Source organism: Coregonus clupeaformis, chromosome 11, assembly GCF_020615455.1.
Source record: "Coregonus clupeaformis isolate EN_2021a chromosome 11, ASM2061545v1, whole genome shotgun sequence".
Lineage (NCBI taxonomy): Eukaryota > Metazoa > Chordata > Actinopteri > Salmoniformes > Salmonidae > Coregonus > Coregonus clupeaformis.
This window is the reverse complement of record NC_059202.1, coordinates 37,135,330-37,153,652: the sequence shown is the minus strand read 5'-3', so window position 1 is coordinate 37,153,652 and position 18,323 is coordinate 37,135,330. Positions and strand designations below refer to the sequence as shown.

Sequence of the window (18,323 nt, the reverse complement as noted above, 5' to 3'; positions counted from 1 at the left end):
TAGCGCTTGATGGTTTTTGCGACTGCACTTGAAGAAACTTTCAAAGTTCTTGAAATGTTCCGTATTGACTGACCTTCATGTCTTAAAGTAATGATGGACTGTCGTTTCTCTTTGTTTATTTGAGCTGTTCTTGCCATAATATGGACTTGGTCTTTTATCAAACAGGGCTATCTTCTGTATACCACCCCTACCGTGTCACAACACAACTGATTGGCTCAAACACATTACGAAGGAAAGAAATGTCACAAATTAACTTTTAACAAGGCACACCTGTTAATTTAAATGCATTCCAGGTGACTACCTCATGAAGCTGTATGAGAGAATGCCAAGAGTGTGCAAAGCTGTCATCAAAGCAAAGGGTGGCTACTTCGAAGAATCTCAAATATAAAATATATGTTGATTTGTTTAACACTTTTTTGGTTACTACATGATTCCATATGTGTTATTTCATAGTTTTGATGTCTTCACTATTATTCTACAATGTAGACAATAGTCTAAATAAAGATAAAACCTTGAATGAGTAGGTGTGTCTAAACTTCTGACTGGTACTGTATATTTTTATTTATTATATTTTGCAATTATTTCCTTCGATAATTGCTTTGGTTACAATTGCCAACTTGCATCGATCACATAATCTAGGTGTGATCTTACCTTTGTAGCTTGAAGAGCACAGGTTATCAATCCTGTTACACTCCCTACGTCTCTAAGGACCCTCTTGCTGTTGATGTCTGCACGCCATGACAGATTTCTCAGAATGCTCGACACTACCTGTGAGGGAGCAATAGACATGACCTCTTCAGCCATGTGGTACTGGAAAAATGTATTTGAACCACTGAAACTAAAAATAGTCATGTCTAGTGATCCTGAAATGGTGACAGAATTAATACACTCTGGAAGTAGTTAGTATAGTAGTAACAACATCGTACCTGATGTAGTTCCTCACTATCAGATGCAAGTTGGGCGACAATGGCCTGCAGGCAGCTTTTCTTTGTGCAGAGAGTGGCCTGTATAAAAGACAGGTCAGACATAAGTCATTTATCTTTATTGAAAAATATCCTTACAAATCAGATAAATATGTATCCCTCTCAGTGATTCGATGCTTTTCGATTGATACCTTGTTTACGACATCTCCGAAAGTAAGGTTTGTCAGTGCCATTCCCGCGTAGCGTCGAAGCGCCATATTGATGGGATCGTTCTGCATGCCGTACAGCTCCTGGTCCAAGTGCATCACCTCTGCAACTACCTGCAACCCCCCTAAACAGAAACACCAGCCATGCACATCACAAACTGAACAATTGATTAATTCACATATAATATTTTTCTTTATGGTTATGCTTTATCGTCTGTGTATATTTCCCACTGACGTGTTGTTCACTAACCTAGTTCATTCATGGCTCTTCGGTACTCCTCCTCAAAGGAGAGCTTCATGACAGCACACATGGCCTGGCAGATCTGGGGCTCCACTGGCTCAGGGATGTCTGAACACAACACGGAACACGGACAAGTACATCTTGAATTACTCTCACATCACTATATAATCCACTGTCTGCTATAGCGATCGCATGAATCTCCTAAAATAATCCTCCTCTACTAACCTGTGATTGTAGTACCTCCGGGGGAGGGCGTCCGCACGTGGCTCTCTATCCAGTCCCAGCCGCTGTCACAGTGTGAGCGGATCTGCTCCAGCACGTGCAGCACCCTCATCTCCCGCTGGGCCTGGCCCTCGTCAGGCTGGGAGTACACTATGTTGTGCAGGGCAGCGCTGGCTCTGGACTGGGCTTCCCGGCTGCATGCTACACTCCCGGCCGACTCTCCGGCACCCCCTGAGCCGTCGTGCAGGATCTGCACCAGCAGGGGGACGCAGCCGGACTTGCGCATGGCGATGCAGCTGTCTTGGGAGCTAGACATGGCCAGCAGAGTGCGGGACATCTCCTCCCTGTCCCGGTTGGCCAGCATGGAGAGCAGCCAGAACACCACCTCCACCTAATCCAGATTAAATACACAATGGCCGTGGTGAGTACGTATTTCATTCATTCATTTATTTACCTTTATTTTGGCAGGTAAGTCGACTGAGAGATGCCTCAATATTTTATAGCAATGACCTGAAGAGGATATTTGATATAACATTATATGCATAACTTGCATATTATGTAAAACCATCGAAATACCCAGTCACAAAATGGTGGTTCAATATTATCATAACCATGTAAGATCTACTTTCACTACACATGGCTCCATGGGATCTGAGTATTGTCCACTTACACAAATAGTCATCTAAATAATGCAGAGCCACTAATGCAAACTCAATTCATCATTACTAAAGATGTTATGATGGCCTTACTCTGCTTCCATCTCTGTGTGCATCCAGAGCAGAAGCAGTCAAAGCATTTTCAGTTTCGGGAATAGGCAGCTTTTCACAGCTTGAGATCTGCAAAGAAAGAGAGGGATCGTAAATGACATGGTTTCAAACTGCTTCATGTCAATAAGGGTCAAGTAACTGACATGAATAATTTTTCATTTTGTAGCATAAAAGTCAATTGCAGGCTGTTTGCTTTTTACCTTTCTATTAGGGCTGGGGAAGGCCTCACAATATGATATTATCACAACACTTAGCTGCCGATACGATATGTATTGCGACTTTCACAATTGTATATGTATTGCGATTCTATACTGCGATTCTATTGCAATTTTCCAAGCATATTGCTCACTATATGTCTTCTGCAGAGAGACGAGAGAGCATGAGAAAATGAGTTTTGATCAGTCATGGAAATAAAAGTGCTGAAACAATCTTGGCTCACAACTTAAAAAGAAGATAGGATGAAAAATGCTACTTGGAGTCAAAGTATTGATTTAATATCATCCAAAACAAATTTCAATACAGGCTTCACAATCAAGACTGACCTCCAAGTGCCCTTGAGATAATGTATTCTGTTATTAATTGCAGTCTAAATGTCTAAATTACAATCCTATAGATTATTTAAAATAGAATAGAGTTTTTAAAATAGACTAATGTCTTTGTAGATAAATTATATTCCATAATTATATTCAATACTGTATGTATACAAATTGGAGTGAGTTATATTTATTGGGTTTAACAGACTGAATTACATCTGAATGGAAAGATTATGAACATTTATTTTACCACAATATTTGTTAATATCCCAAATATAATTATACCCGATAAGTGGGCCTAAATAAATAACAAATGTATCCAGCCTCTGGCATTGGTAGATCATTGGGAAAAACAATGTACCTACATTTGCTGTCCAAACATAAAAAGTATTTAGTAGTCAGCATCAGTATCTCCTGAAGTGAACACCAGAGTGATATGTTATTGTCAATAGACAACTAACAGATATCAATACATTTAATTTCACCTCCTGCATCTTAATCTTGGCCCTGCAGACAGACATTCATGTCTTTTCTCATAAGGTATCAACTGCACACTCCCAGCATACAGACACACTCCATTTGGATTCAACAAACCGATTGGCTCCATCGCAAATCTTCAGAGAGTCATCTATCAACTCTTTCATTCCCCCAGTCCATCACCATGGTAACCAGGCCTGTGCCTGATCACACCGAAGACTAGCTTTCAGACAAAGGCGGAGGGCTTTTAGACATATACTTGTCTGAATAGCTCCATCATGTTGTAAGCAATAAAGTGTGATCTCGCCGATAACAAGATAAACATGCTAAATGTGTCTGTGTTTTGATGGATTGTATCCGCCGTGGCTTTTACCCCATTCATTGTCGTAGCCACGCAGCTTAAATAAATCATCAAATGCTTACACTGGATTGCATAGGAACCTGCTGTGTGACGCAAGATGGTTGACAATAGCCCAGAAAAACATGGTACAATGTGTCTATTGTTGCCCCTGTTCATTCTCATTCTTCCTGCATCCTGGTACTAGAGAACTCATTGCTATTCTCCTACAGAGCCCAGAGGACAGATACACAGACACCTAGACGGGCCGGTCTGAGACCCACTCAACCGAAACACCCACTCCTGCTGTGCCAAGCTTGCAGTGCCAAAGCAACGCTATACTCTTTAGGAGGAGCGGCCAATTGGAGCCGAGCTAAAGAGGGGCAAAGCCCGCATTCTGCATAGCAGCACGGCAGCTATGATAGAGAGAGAGGTGGGGATAGAGAGAGAGAGAGAGAGAGAGAGAGAGAGAGAGAGAAAAGTGGATTTACAGTATATTACAGGATAACACAACATTCCACAACCTACAGTATTATAGATCCTACTGTATGACGTACTTCTGCACACAGTTACAGTGCACTCTCCTTATAAGAATCTATCACAAATGGAAACCACAGGACGACGTCAATATTATATACAGTAAATAGCCTACTAATTGAAATATTCTACTCAGAACAGGTCATTATAACACATTTTAGGCTTGTACTGCATAATGATCAGCTGACTTAAAGGCACTGCATGGTCAATCCGCCGTCTGCATTGGCCGTGCAGCATTTACAGTGATACGGCCTCTATAGAAGTCAGGGCATTCATAATTATTGCGCTTTGCGGAGCAGCGCAGAGCTGTTGAGCAGAGCTGTTGTGAAGGAAGTTGTTAAGGAAGTGAGTTTGTGTTTATACAGGCCCTCCCGCCCCCATCTACCGTCAACCATTGATGTCAATGTGGCTTTATACGGAGCCCTCCGCATTGTTACAGCATTTGGGAAGCATGGCAATGCGGTACGGAGCTCAATTTGGCCTCTGCGTGCCTACGGAGGCCCCACAATTGCATCACACCCTCCATACGGAGCCTCCGACCACATTTTCAGATCAAGCATAAATTGGCTTTAAGAAACTATTACTGTGGGCCAATCAAGATGTTGTTTGACTAATTGTTTTTTGTTTTGTTTATTTCTGCTTTTCTAGGCCAAAGGTTTGCCCAAGTTCAATCTGAAAAATTATCAAATGGCCTCAATCGATTTGTCCACAATGATTTATTCAAGCTATACTGAACAAAAATGTAAATTGTTGGTCCCATGTTTCATGAGCTGAAATAATAGATCCCAGAAATGTTCCATACGCACCAAAAGCTTATTTCTCTCAAATATTGGCCACAAATTTGTTTACATCCCTGTTAGTGAGCATTTATCCTTTGCCAAGGTAATCCATCCGCCTGACAGGTGTGGCATATCAAGAAGCTGATTAAACAGAATTATCATTACACAGGTGCACCTTGTGCTGGGGACAATAAAAGGCCACTCCAAAATGTGCAGTTATGTCACACAACACAATGCCACAGATGTCTCAAGTTTTGAGGGAGAGTGCAATTGGCATGCTGACTATACTGTTGCCTGATAATTGAATGTTAATTTCTCTACCATAAGCTGCCTCCAACGTCATTTTAGAGAATTTGGCAGTGCGACCAACCGGCCTCACAACCGCAGACCACATGTAACCACGCCAGCCCAGGACCTCCACATCCGGCTTCATCACCTGCGGGATGGTCTGAGACGAGCCACCTGGAAAGCTGATAAAACTGTGGGTTTGCACAACCGAATAATTTCTGAACAAACTGTCAGAAACCGTCTCAGGGAAGCTCATCTGCATGCTCGTCGTCCTCACCAGGGTCTTGACCTGACTGCAGTTCGGCATCATAACCGACTTCAGTGGGCAAATGCTCACCTTCGATGGCCACTGGCAAGCTGGAGAAGTGTGCTCTTCAAGGATGAATCCCGGTTTTAAGTGTACCAGGATGATGGCAGACAACGTGTATGGCGTTGTGTGGGAGAGCGGTTTCCTGATATCAACGTTGTGAACAGAGTGCCCCATGGTGGTGTTGGGGTTATGGTATGGGCAGGCATAAGCTACGGACAACAAATACAATTGCATTTTATTGATTGCAATTTGAATGCACAGAGATACCGTGACGAGATCTTTAGGCCCAGTGTCGTGCCATTCATCCGCCGCCATCACCATGTTTCAGCATGACAATGCACGACCCCATGTCGCAAGGATCTATACACATTTCATGGAAGCTGAAAATGTCCCAGTTCTTCCATGGCCTGCATACTCACCAGACATGTCACCCATTGAGCATGTTTGTCAGGCTCTGGATCTACGTGGACGACAGCGTGTTCCAGTTCCTGCCAATATCCAGGAACTTCGCACAGCCATTGAAGAGGAGTGGGACAACATTCCACAGGCCACAATCAACAGCCTGATCAACTCCATGTGAAGGAGATGTGTCGCGCTGCATGATGCAAATGGTCACACCAGATACTGACTGGTTTTCTGATCCACGCCTTACCTTTCTTTAATGGTATCTGTGACCAACAGATGCATATCTGTATTCCCAGTCATGTGAAATTCATAGATTAGTGCTTAATGAATTTATTTCAATTGACTGATTTCCTTATATGAACTGTAACGCAGTAAAATATTTCAAAATGTTTCATGTTGCATTTATATTTCTGTTCAGTGTAGTTCATAATTAATTAACTCTAAGTGGAACCCCCTCAAGTAAAATTACGAATAACTTATGACTATATAAAGCAGGACTAATTTTAACATTTCCAAACCTGGTGTTAAATTCACAGTTACTGAGTGTTCATTTTCAAATGAAAACAACATTCTCGTCTGTGTTTCTCATCAATATTAAATTACCTGGAGTAGCTTGTGGTTTTCCAGGCATTTAATATTTATTGTAAATCCAATATGGTGGTGTGCCTGTGTAATCAGTAAATATGCATTAGAAGGCACATCAAACATTCTGTCACACATGTTCAGCATGTGTCAGTGTTGCAGGCAGAGTTGTACCACTGCATCTGTTTGTGTACACCCCACCTAGTGATCGCATAGCCTCAATATTTCAAAGCACCTATAAAACATTCAGCGCAGTGCTGACAAGACGCAGGAGAGGAAGTAGTGAGGGAAATATTCAACCAGCCAAAGGACAAGGAAAACTGACAATATGATCTAAATTGACCAAAAGCTGCTGAGGCGGCAGACAATAGGAAATAAATAAATCACCTCAGAGTGAAAATAATCCTTGTCATCTTTCATGTTTTAAAATTATTGTAAAAAAGTAAAAAATTATTGTGTGAAAACAGAACACAGGATTATCTGTCACTGTCACTTGCTTGTCTCAATCTCTGAGTACAGTATGTTGACATGCACACTAATAATTTTATATTAAACTGATTATGGCAGTAGGCTGAGTATGGCATTAGTCATGTAAAAACCTTACTCTGCTTATCTTAATCAGCGTAAGGTCATAATCGAAGTAAGCATACAGCGATTAAAACACCTGGCTTTCTGAGCAATCTTTCAAATTATAAGGACAAGTTAACACCTAATCATAGTTACAGCTGTGTGTTTGATCTGCGCATGTGCCAGCACGAGCAGCGCGAGCTTCCTTCTTTTGCGCGAGTGAAGTGAGTTCAGGAAAAAGTATGCATCTAGAAATAGTTTTCAAATAAAAACTTGATATGTCCGAACTCAGAATCAAATAGGCTTCACAAAAATAACAGGGTTGCTGTGGTATAACGTTTATTTTGATTGCCGATTTTCTGCATTTATCAAAGTCCCATCACGTAGCCTGATTTCAGATGTGTCCATGTAAACAGGATTATTAGGGAAATCGTTCTTCTTGCAAAGCATGTAAATGTTTAATTTGAACTATTATATTAATCGGACTATTCACAATAATCATATTATTATGTGCATGTAACCGTACTCACTGTGCTTATTCATTGTTCACAACAGTCTCTGTGATTGAAGTCTTATGTTTCCACTTTCCAACTAATTCCTCTGTTCTGCCTCTGTTGGACATTCAATACAAGGCCCCCATGTTTTACTTGAGTTTCAAGTGTGTGTGTGTGTGTGTGTGTGTGTGTGTGTGTGCGTGTATGTGTGAGTGTGTTATCTCACCTCACACAGGCTCTTCTCCTGTGTGCCTCTAGACTCCTGGGCCTCCTGTAGTTCTTTCTCCAGCTGTTCCAGACGAGCCACACGGATCTGTGAGGGGAGACAAAAAGAGTCTTTAGTCGCCACAGCCATTTTGTGTCGCGACAAACATTGTACAACACCTTCTGACAGCACAGTTTTAATTTCTGTGTTTTTTCATGTAAAATGTGTGTGTTGCATTCAAAACATGTTTCAGAAAGAAGTTCCACACGCAATAATGTAACTGAACGTTTTGACAATAGTTGCCAAATGTTACTGTGTGTGTTGCCATGACAGAGACAGACGTGGCAGAGTCCCTCTCCTTACTTGTGTCCTCTGGACCATTTCATCGCTGGTTCCGAATCGTTCCTCCATGACAGAACGCAACTGCTGTGCCTCGAACTCCAGCTGCTGACGAATGAGGTCAATCTGTATGGAGAACTGTTAAGATAAGGAAAAATAGCTTAGTTTCCACACAACACAAGCCTCCATTTTGGGGCATTCTGAAACAAAATGGATGCTAGCTTCTCTGCCGAAAAGCTTAACCAAATATTTTTTATAACTAACCCAAGATAGACCAGAGCCTGTCGTTTCCAATGGGAGCAAATTAATCATAGTGGGCAGAACAAGCAAGGAGGTGGACAGAACCAAGCACAAGCTAGAGAGATCCTATTGGTGTAATCTAGCATTTATTTGCAAAATCCATCTCGCTCCATTTTCTCACACTGCCGGCCACTGGGCTTCCTCTCATCACCATATTTGGTAGTGAGTGGAAACATGAAGCGGATGCTTCACATTTATACATCCGGTGAAATATCTGGCTCATTGTTCTATCTGTGGTTTAACTCTTGCCTGTGCCCCTGTTAAAACAATATTGAGTTGATTTCATGACAATGAACATACAAGAAAGCAATAAAACATTTTGTCTGTCCATTAAATAATAAAGTAATACTCTACTCTACTCATACTCTAAACTGTTTCCAAAGAGGCATTTTCCAACAAGCACACAATGAAATAAGAGGGGGCGACAGTTTCCAAAAAAAGTGCCTACATTTCCTGCAACTGAGTGCTGAGTACAAGTATACTGTGTTCTGTACTGCTGTCTGTTATAGTCCACTGTGTCTGAGCACTGTGCAGGAGAGAATGTTCTGGAGACTCAGTGGCGTTAAAGTGCTCTCACCGTGTCGATGCGTGGCAGTTGGTTCAGCCGCTGAGAGAGTCCCTGGAGCTGGCTGTAGTACCAGCGACGCTCCCGCTCCTCCTTGTCTATCTCACTTAGAAGCATCGTCCTAGAACACACACAGCTACATTTAACACATTGACTACCATCCACCACAACATCACTGGGGATTCATAGTACCTCACCTTTTTTTTTAAGGGTCTAGTGATTTATAGTGAATTATTATTTTTAAGGTAGTATTTTAAAGATGTTTGATTTAGTATTACTAGTAATACATACAGTTGAAGTCGGAACTTTACATACACCTTAGCCAAATACATTTAAACTCAGTTTTTCACAATTCCTGACATTTAATCCTAGTAAAAAGTCCCTGTTTTAGGTCAGTTAGGATCACCATTTTATTTTAAGAATGTGAAATGTCAGAATAATAGTAGAGAGAATGATTTATTTCAGCTTTTATTTCATTCATCGCATTCCCAGTGGGTGAGAGGTTTACATACACTCAATTAGTATTTCGTAGCATTGTCTTTAAATTGTTTAACTTGGGTCAAATGTTTTGGGTAGCCTTCCACAAGCTTCCCACAATAAGTTGGGTGAATTTTGGCCCATTCCTCCTGACAGAGCTGGTGTAACTGAGTCAGGTTTGTAGGCCTCCTTGCTCGCACATGCTTTTTCAGTTCTGCCCACACATTTTCTATAGGATTGAGGTCAGGCTTTGTGATGGCCACTCCAATACCTTGACTTTGTTGTCATTAAGCCATTTTGCCACAACTTTGGAAGTATGCTTGGGGTCATTGTTCATTTGGAAGACCCATTTGCGACCAAGCTTTAACTTCCTGACTGATGGCTTAAGATGTTGCTTCAATATATCCACCTAATTTTCCTTCCTCATGATGCCATCTATTTTGTGAAGTGCACCAGTCCCTCCTGCAGCAAAGCAGCCCCACAGCATGATGCTGCCACCCCTGTGCTTCACGGTTGGGATGGTGTTCTTCGGCTTGCAAGCATCCCCCTTTTTCCTCCAAACATAACGATGGTCATTATGGCCAAACAGTTATATATTTTTTTCATCAGACCAGAGGACATTTCTCCAAAAAGTACGATCTTTGTCCCCATGTGCAGTTAGCAAACCGTAGTCTGGCTTTTTTATGGTGGTTTTGGAGCAGTGGCTTGTTCCTTGCTGAGCGGCCTTTCAGGTTATGTCGATATAGGACTCTTTTTACTGTGGATATAGATACTTTTGTACATGTTTCCTCCAGCATCTTCACAAGGTCCTTTGCTGTTGTTCTGGAATTGATTTGCACTTTTCGCACCAGAGTACCTTCATCTCTAGTAGACAGAACGCATCTCCTTCCTGAGCGGTATGACAGCTGCGTGGTCCCATGGTGTTTATACTTGCGTACTATTGTTTGTACAGATGAACGTGGTACCTTCAGGCGTTTGGAAATTGCTCCCAAGGATGAACCAGACTTGTGGAGGTCTACAATACTTTTTCTGAGGTCTTGGCTGATTTCTTTTGATTTTCCCATGATGTCAAGCAAAGAGGCACTGAGTTTGAAGGTAGGCCTTGAAATACATCCACAGGTACACCTCCAATTGACTCAAATTATGTCAATTAGCCTATCAGAAGCTTCTAAAGCCATGACATCATTTTCTGGAATTTTCCAAGCTGTTTAAAGGCACAGTCAACTTAGTGTATGTAAACTTCTGACCCACTGGAATTGTGATACAGTGAATTATAAGTGAAATAATCTGTCTGTAAACAATTGATGGAAAAATTACTTTTGTCATGCACAAAGTAGATGTCCTAACCGACTTGCCAAAACTATAGTTTGTTAACAAGAAATGTGTGGAGTGGTTGAAAAACGAGTTTTAATGACTCCAACCTAAGTGTATGTAAACTTCCGACTTCAACTGTACATCTGATTGAACGATGGCAAAGCGCTAACCTCTCTTTGTATAGATCTTCCAGATGCTGGGCCGTGACGCGTCCGTCTCCCAGCATGGCTTTTGCCAGGGCTCCAGGGTGCACAGCCGTGCCCTCCCCAGACAGAGAGGTGCTCTGGCGGGATGAAGGCCGCAGGGGGCTCCTGGCTCTGGAGGAGGATGGAGGCAAGCAGGCCAGACGATCGCCCATGTCACCCGACTGAGCTGCCAGACTGGCTAGACTCTCTGGGAGGACGCGCAGGTTTTGCGGCTGGTACTTCAGCTCATAGTAGTTGGTCAAGTCCATGTGCAACTCTGAGAGAGAAATGTCATTAATATTGGAAAAAATAAATATGATTTTATTTTCTAAAAATGAACCATTGAAATAGCTGATATTGAATTAATTAATGAGTTGTGTACAATATCAGTCTAAACAAACATTAAAAGGTGAGAAAATAGACAGAAAAGCACAGGGTTACAGCACACATACCTTTGAGCTGGTCCAGCACATCAGTCCTCCCAGAGGAGGCCAAAGTGCCAGCCTCCAGCTCCAGTTTGCTTTGCAGCCCCTTCAGAACCCCCTAGAGAGGAGAAAGCAATTCACTATCTGTGTCCAACCAGAAACCCAGTCAAATGAAATTGTTGTTGTGGCCACAGTGAAACCAAAAATGAGTCACAACCTGTTGGGATTACGATGACCTCCTAGAGGGAAATCACAGCCAAATCAATGTAAAATCCTAGCCTCAAATCAATGTTCTCCAAGGGGTTGTTTTGGGTTTGGAAGGTTAGGTCTATTTGCCACCAGTGTCTGGCTTTGTGAGCTCCTTACAGAGCGTCCTGGTTGTCTGCTGATAGCTCAAGCTGCCCTCAGGAATATAAAGGCTTTAGCTGGGGATAATCCAGCTGTGTGCCAGAGGAGTGATAGGGCGGACCAGCATGCACTGGGGTTAGCACCTACAATTACATCTTAAAGATGGCGACCTATCCAGACTATTATATGATTGATGTTGCTGGCTGGAATAGAGAAATTGTTTCGTTTTGGTATGTTTTGTTGTTCATTTCATCAATTCGGATTGAAATAATTAGTTATGAACGAAGGACGAGTTGGACGTTTTTAATAACCAGATTATGATATGTGTTTTGCCCTTTCTGCTCATGCCTCTCAGAATCAGGTACCCAGTAGTTCAGTGGTAGTCCACAGTACACAGCATTTAGGCTAAAGCCACTCTAAAGCACATTGGAAACCCTGATTCCACCCCTCTTGGAATGGTCCTTAATTCTGCCAGTAATCCAAACTCCCCACAGGCTGTGATTCTGGCAAAGTTTAATGCTAGCCTGGCACAAAACTGTGACCTAGGCTACAATATCACCACAGACCCTGACACAGATATCCTATTATGATGCATGTCTATAAAAACCAAGTGTTTCGTTGATAAACAGACAGATACCTAACAGTAAAGCCTAATTGCACATGGTGTGACAGGGAGGAGTGTACAGAAATTTGAAGCAGATTATTTCCTGGAATCCAGGCAGAGGCTTAGCCACAGAGAAAAAATGACTATATCAAAGAAGAAAGATCCTGTCAGACAAGCCGGGATTTCAAAATAATCGATAATGAGAAAATGTCTTAGCGGGCTATATGGTCTAATGGTTTCCTTCTTCCTCGGCAGCTTGTCTCAATCCCTGCTGGCATCATTACTGTAACGAGGACAACTGGATGGATCCCAGTCACTCAGTCACTCAGGAGAGAAACCGGGTCACTTGCGAAGGAGTTACATGAAGTCTACAGCATCCTTCAGAATTGGGGCTGAACTCTATACATCTGAGGCAGAACTGAGTGGATTTTGAATGGGAAAATGTCCTATCTGTATTTAAATCATATTATTAGCCACGGCTTGACAAAATGGAGGGAAAAGTCCCAGATGTAGGCATAGAGAAAATCCAAAATGAAAACATTGTCCTTTTAAAAAACAAAGGACAATTGCTGCCATCTTTATGAGCTATCATCAAAGCAACACATTGTCATCTGTGTCTTTCATATATCAAATCAAATCAAATCAAATCGTATTGGCCACATGCGCCGAATACAACAGGTGCAGACATTACAGTGAAATGCTTACTTACAGCCCTTAACCAACAGTACATTTATTTTTAACAAAAAAAGTAAAAATAAAACAACAACAAAAAAAGTGTTGAGAAAAAAAAGAGCAGAAGTAAAATATAATAACAGTAGGGAGGCTATATATACAGGGGGGTACCGGTGCAGAGTCAATGTGCGGGGGCACCGGCTAGTTGAGGTAGTTGAAGTAATATGTACATGTGGGTAGAGTTAAAGTGACTATGCATAAATAATTAACAGAGTAGCCGCAGCGTAAAAGGATGGGGTGGGGGGGCAGTGCAAATAGTCCGGGTAGCCATGATTAGCTGTTCAGGAGTCTTATGGCTTGGGGGTAGAAGCTGTTGAGAAGTCTTTTGGACCTAGACTTGGCACTCCGGTACCGCTTGCCGTGCGGTAGCAGAGAGAACAGTCTATGACTAGGGTGGCTGGAGTCTTTGACAATTTTGAGGGCCTTCCTCTGACACCGCCTGATATAGAGGTCCTGGATGGCAGGAAGCTTGGCCCCAGTGATGTACTGGGCCGTACGCACTACCCTCTGTAGTGCCTTGCGGTCGGAGGCCAAGCAGTTGCCATACCAGGCGGTGATGCAACCAGTCAGGATGCTCTCGATGGTGCAGCTGTATAATTTTTTTAGGATCTGAGGACCCATGCCAAATCTTTTCAGTCTCCTGAGGGGGAATAGGCTTTGTTGTGCCCTCTTCACGACTGTCTTGGTGTGTTTGGACCATCACGTTGGTGATGTGGACACCAAGGAACTTGAAGCTCTCAACCTGTTCCACTACAGCCCCGTCGATGAGAGTGCCTCATATACAGTGAGGGAAAAAAGTATTTGATTCCCTGCTGATTTTGTACGTTTGCCCACTGACAAAGACATGATCAGTCTATCATTTTAATGGTAGGTTTATTTGAACAGTGAGAGACAGAATAACAACAAAAAAATCCAGAAAAACGCATGTCAAAAATGTTATAAATGGATTTGCATTTTAATGAGGGAAATAAGTATTTGACCCCTCTGCAAAACATGACTTAGTACTTGGTGGCAAAACCCTTGTTGGCAATCACAGATGTCAGACGTTTCTTGTAGTTGGCCACCAGATTTGCACACATCTCAGGAGGGATTTTGTACCACTCCTTTTTGCAGATCTTCTCCAAGTCATTAAGGTTTCTAGGCTGACGTTTGGCAACTCGAACCTTCAGCTCCCTCCACAGATTTTCTATGGGATTAAGGTCTGGAGACTGGCTAGGCCACTCCAGGACCTTAATGTGCTTCTTCTTGAGCCACTCCTTTGTTGCCTTGGCTGTGTGTTTTGGGTCATTGTCATGCTGGAATACCCATCCACGACCCATTTTCAATGCCCTGGCTGAGGGAAGGAGGTTCTCACCCAAGATTTGACGGTACAAGGCCCCGTCCATCGTCCCTTTGATGCAGTGAAGTTGTCCTGTTCCCTTAGCAGAAAAACACCCCAAAGCATAATGTTTCCACCTCCATGTTTGACGGTGGGGATGGTGTTCTTGGGGTCATAGGCAGCATTCTTCCTCCTCCAAACACGGCGAGTTGAGTTGATGCCAAAGAGCTCGATTTTGGTCTCATCTGACCACAACACTTTCACCCAGTTCTCCTCTGAGTCATTCAGATGTTCATTGGCAAACTTCAGACAGCCCTGTATATGTGCTTTCTTGAGCAGGGGGACCTTGCGGGCGTTGCAGGATTTCAGTCCTTCACGGCGTAGTGTGTTACCAATTTGTTTTCTTGGTGACTATGGTCCCAGCTGCCTTGAGATCATTGACAAGATCCTCCCGTGTAGTTCTGGGCTGATTCCTCACCGTTCTCATGATCATTGCAACTCCACGAGGTGAGATCTTGCATGGAGCCCCAGGCCGAGGGAGATTGACAGTTCTTTTGTGTTTCTTCCATTTGCGAATGATCGCACCAACTGTTGTCACCTTCTCACCAAGCTGCTTGGCGATGGTCTTGTAGCCCATTCCAGCCTTGTGTAGGTCTACAATCTTGTCCCTGACATCCTTGAAGAGCTCTTTGGTCTTGGCCATGGTGGAGAGTTTGGAATCTGATTGATTGATTGCTTCTGTGGACAGGTGTCTTTTATACAGGTAACAAGCTGAGATTAGGAGCACTCCCTTTAAGAGTGTGTTCCTAATCTCAGCTCATTACCTGTATAAAAGACACCTGGGAGCCAGAAATCTTTCTGATTGAGAGGGGGTCAAATACTTATTTCCCTCATTAAAATGCAAATCAATTTATAACATTTTTGACATGCGTTTTTCTGGATTTTTTTGTTGTTATTCTGTCTCTCACTGTTCAAATAAACCTACCATTAAAATTATAGACTGATCATTTCTTTGTCAGTGGGCAAACGTACAAAATCAGCAGGGGATCAAAAACCTTTTTCCCTCACTGTATATATTTTTTAATCTTTAGTCCAGATGCAGAGAAATAACAAACATAACAAACAAAGAGGTCAAGGAAATATGGAAATGGTTGAAATTCCACCTTTCTAACCAATCATCAAATCAACACTATAATCTTATCCTCCTATTCTTATTTCTCTCTTAGCCCTGGGGTCGTCCCTCTAACCTCTCTCACCTTCATGTCGGTGGTCTCGTTCTCCAGCTTGGACAGGTGGTTGGAGTTGTCCTCCAGCTCTCTCCGCAGATGGGAATTCTCCTGGCGGAGAGCTTCCACCTGGTAGACCAGCTGGTCATAGGAAGCCGTGGAGTTCGCCATCTTCAGGCAATGTTGTGGTCTCTGCAAGGCAGAAGAACAAGTGGGGCCGGAGGTTAGTGAGGGTTGGAGGTTAGTGAGGGTTGGAGGTTAGTGAGGGTTGGAGGTTAGTGTGCTTAACTCCAGCACTCCAGCACATTATGCATTGCTTATTATAAGCAATGCATATTGTTTCCTAATATATAATCATACAGTACATAGATATAAACAACATAGATAGAAAGAGCGATGTTCATGGCTCCTCTATACATAGATATAAACAACAAAGATAGAAAGAGCGATGCTCATGGCTCCTCTATACATAGATATAAACAACATAGATAGAAAGAGCAATGTTCATGGCTCCTCTATACATAGATATAAACAACATAGATAGAAAGAGCGATGTTCATGGCTCCTCTATACATAGATATAAACAAGCATAGATAGAAAATAGATGCTCATGCTCTTCCATACATAGATATAAACAACATAGATAGAAAGAGAGGCTCATGGTTCTTCCATACATAGATATAAACAACATAGATAGAAAGAGAGGCTCATGGTTCTTCCATACATAGATATAAACAACATAGATAGAAAGAGAGGCTCATGGCTCCTCCATACATAGATATAAACAACATAGATAGAAAGAGAGGCTCATGGCTCTTCCATACATAGATATAAACAACATAGATAGAAAGAGAGGCTCATGGTTCTTCCATACATAGATATAAACAACATAGATAGAAAGAGAGGCTCATGGTTCTTCCATACATAGATATAAACAACATAGATAGAAAGAGAGGCTCATGGTTCTTCCATACATAGATATAAACAACATAGATAGAAATATGTTCATGGCTCTTCCATACATAGATACAGTGCCTTCAGAAAGTATTCATACCCCTTGACTTATTCCACATTTTGTTGTGTTAAAGCTTGAATTCAAAATGGATTATATATATAGATATATTTATATCTCACCAATCTACAAACAATACCCAATAATGACAAAGTGAAAAAATGTTTTTAGAATTTTCTGCACATTTATTGAAAATCAAATACATAAATATCTAATTTACATAAGTAATGACACCCCTGAGTCTTTCTGGGTGAGTCTCTAAGAGCTTTCCACACCTGGATTGTGCAACTTTTGCCCATCATTCTTCTAAAAATTCTTCAAGTTCTGTCAAATTGGTTGTTTATCATCGCTAGACAACCATTTTCAGGTCTTGCAATAGATTTTCAAGTAGATTTAAGTCAAAACTGTAACTCGGCCACGTTCACTGTCTTCTTGGTAAGCAACTCATTTTACATTTACATTTTAGTCATTTAGCAGACACTTTTATCCAGAGCGACTTACAGTTAGTGAGTGCATACATTTTTCATACTGAACCCACAACCCTGGCATTGCAAGTGCTATGCTCTACCAACTGAGCTACAGGAGGCTTCAGTGTAGATTTGGCCTTGTGTTATAGGTTATTGTCCTGCTGAAAGGTTAATTAATCTCCCAGTGTCTGATGGAAAGCAGACTGAACCAGGTTTTCCTCTAGGATTTTGCCTGTGCTTAGCCCCATTTAGTTAATTTTTTATCCTGAAAAACTCCCCAGTCCTTAATGATTACAAGCCACCACTATGCTTGAAAATATGGAGAGTGGTACTCAGTAACGTGTTGTATTGGATTTTCCCCAAATATAACACTTTGTATTCAGGACAAAAAGCTAATTGCTTTGCCACATTTTTTGCAGTATTACTTTAGTGCCAAGTTGCAAACAGGATGCATGTTTTGGAATATTTATATTCTGTACAGGCTTCCTTCTTTTCACTCTGTTAATTAGGTTAGTATTGTGGTTACAGCCTTATTCTAAAATGGATTAGATTGTTGCTTTTCCTCATCAATCTACACACAATACACACCATTTTTTTATTTTATTTTTACTGTAATATCACATTTACATAAGCATTCAGACCCTTTACTCAGTACTTTGTTGAAGCACCTTTGGCAGCGATTACAGCCTCGAGTCTTCTTGGGTATGACGCTACAAGCTTAGAACACCTGTATTTGGGGGAGTTTCTCCCATTCTTCTCTGCAGATTCTCTCAAGCTCTGTCAGGTTGGATGGGGAGCGTTGCTGCACAGCTATTTTCAGGTCTCTCCAGAGATGTTTGATCGGGTTCAAGTCCGGCCTCTGGCTGGGCCACTCAAGGACATTCAGAGACTTGTCCCGAAGCCACTCCTGCGTTGTCTTGGCTTTGTGCTTAGGGTCTTTGTCATGTTGGAAGATTAACCTTCGCCCCAGTCTGAGGTCCTGAGTGCTCTGGAGCAGGTTTTCATCAAGGATCTCTCTGTACTTTGCTCCGTTCATCTTTCCCTCGATCCTGACTAGTCTCCCAGTCCCTGCCGCTGACAAAGATGATGCTGCCACCACCATGCTTCACCGTAGAGATGGTGTCAGGTTTCCTCAAGA

At 42.1% G+C, this 18,323-nt stretch overlaps 1 protein-coding gene across 1 annotated transcript in view; it reads right to left on the bottom strand.

Annotated features, from left to right (window-relative positions):
• LOC121576479 (adenomatous polyposis coli protein 2-like) overlaps positions 1-18,323 on the bottom strand; it is a 50,680-nt gene that overhangs the window by 13,335 nt on the left and 19,022 nt on the right. The window contains exons 2-13 of the mRNA XM_041889642.1: positions 15,737-15,898; positions 11,506-11,596; positions 11,039-11,330; positions 9,090-9,198; positions 8,237-8,350; positions 7,895-7,981; positions 2,342-2,428; positions 1,596-1,983; positions 1,380-1,478; positions 1,115-1,254; positions 927-1,004; positions 652-768 (exon numbers count right to left, since the gene is read on the bottom strand). Coding sequence (XP_041745576.1) covers positions 652-768; positions 927-1,004; positions 1,115-1,254; positions 1,380-1,478; positions 1,596-1,983; positions 2,342-2,428; positions 7,895-7,981; positions 8,237-8,350; positions 9,090-9,198; positions 11,039-11,330; positions 11,506-11,596; positions 15,737-15,877 — 1,743 coding nt within the window. The 5' untranslated portion in view covers positions 15,878-15,898. The remainder of the gene's footprint in view (positions 1-651; positions 769-926; positions 1,005-1,114; positions 1,255-1,379; positions 1,479-1,595; positions 1,984-2,341; positions 2,429-7,894; positions 7,982-8,236; positions 8,351-9,089; positions 9,199-11,038; positions 11,331-11,505; positions 11,597-15,736; positions 15,899-18,323) is intronic.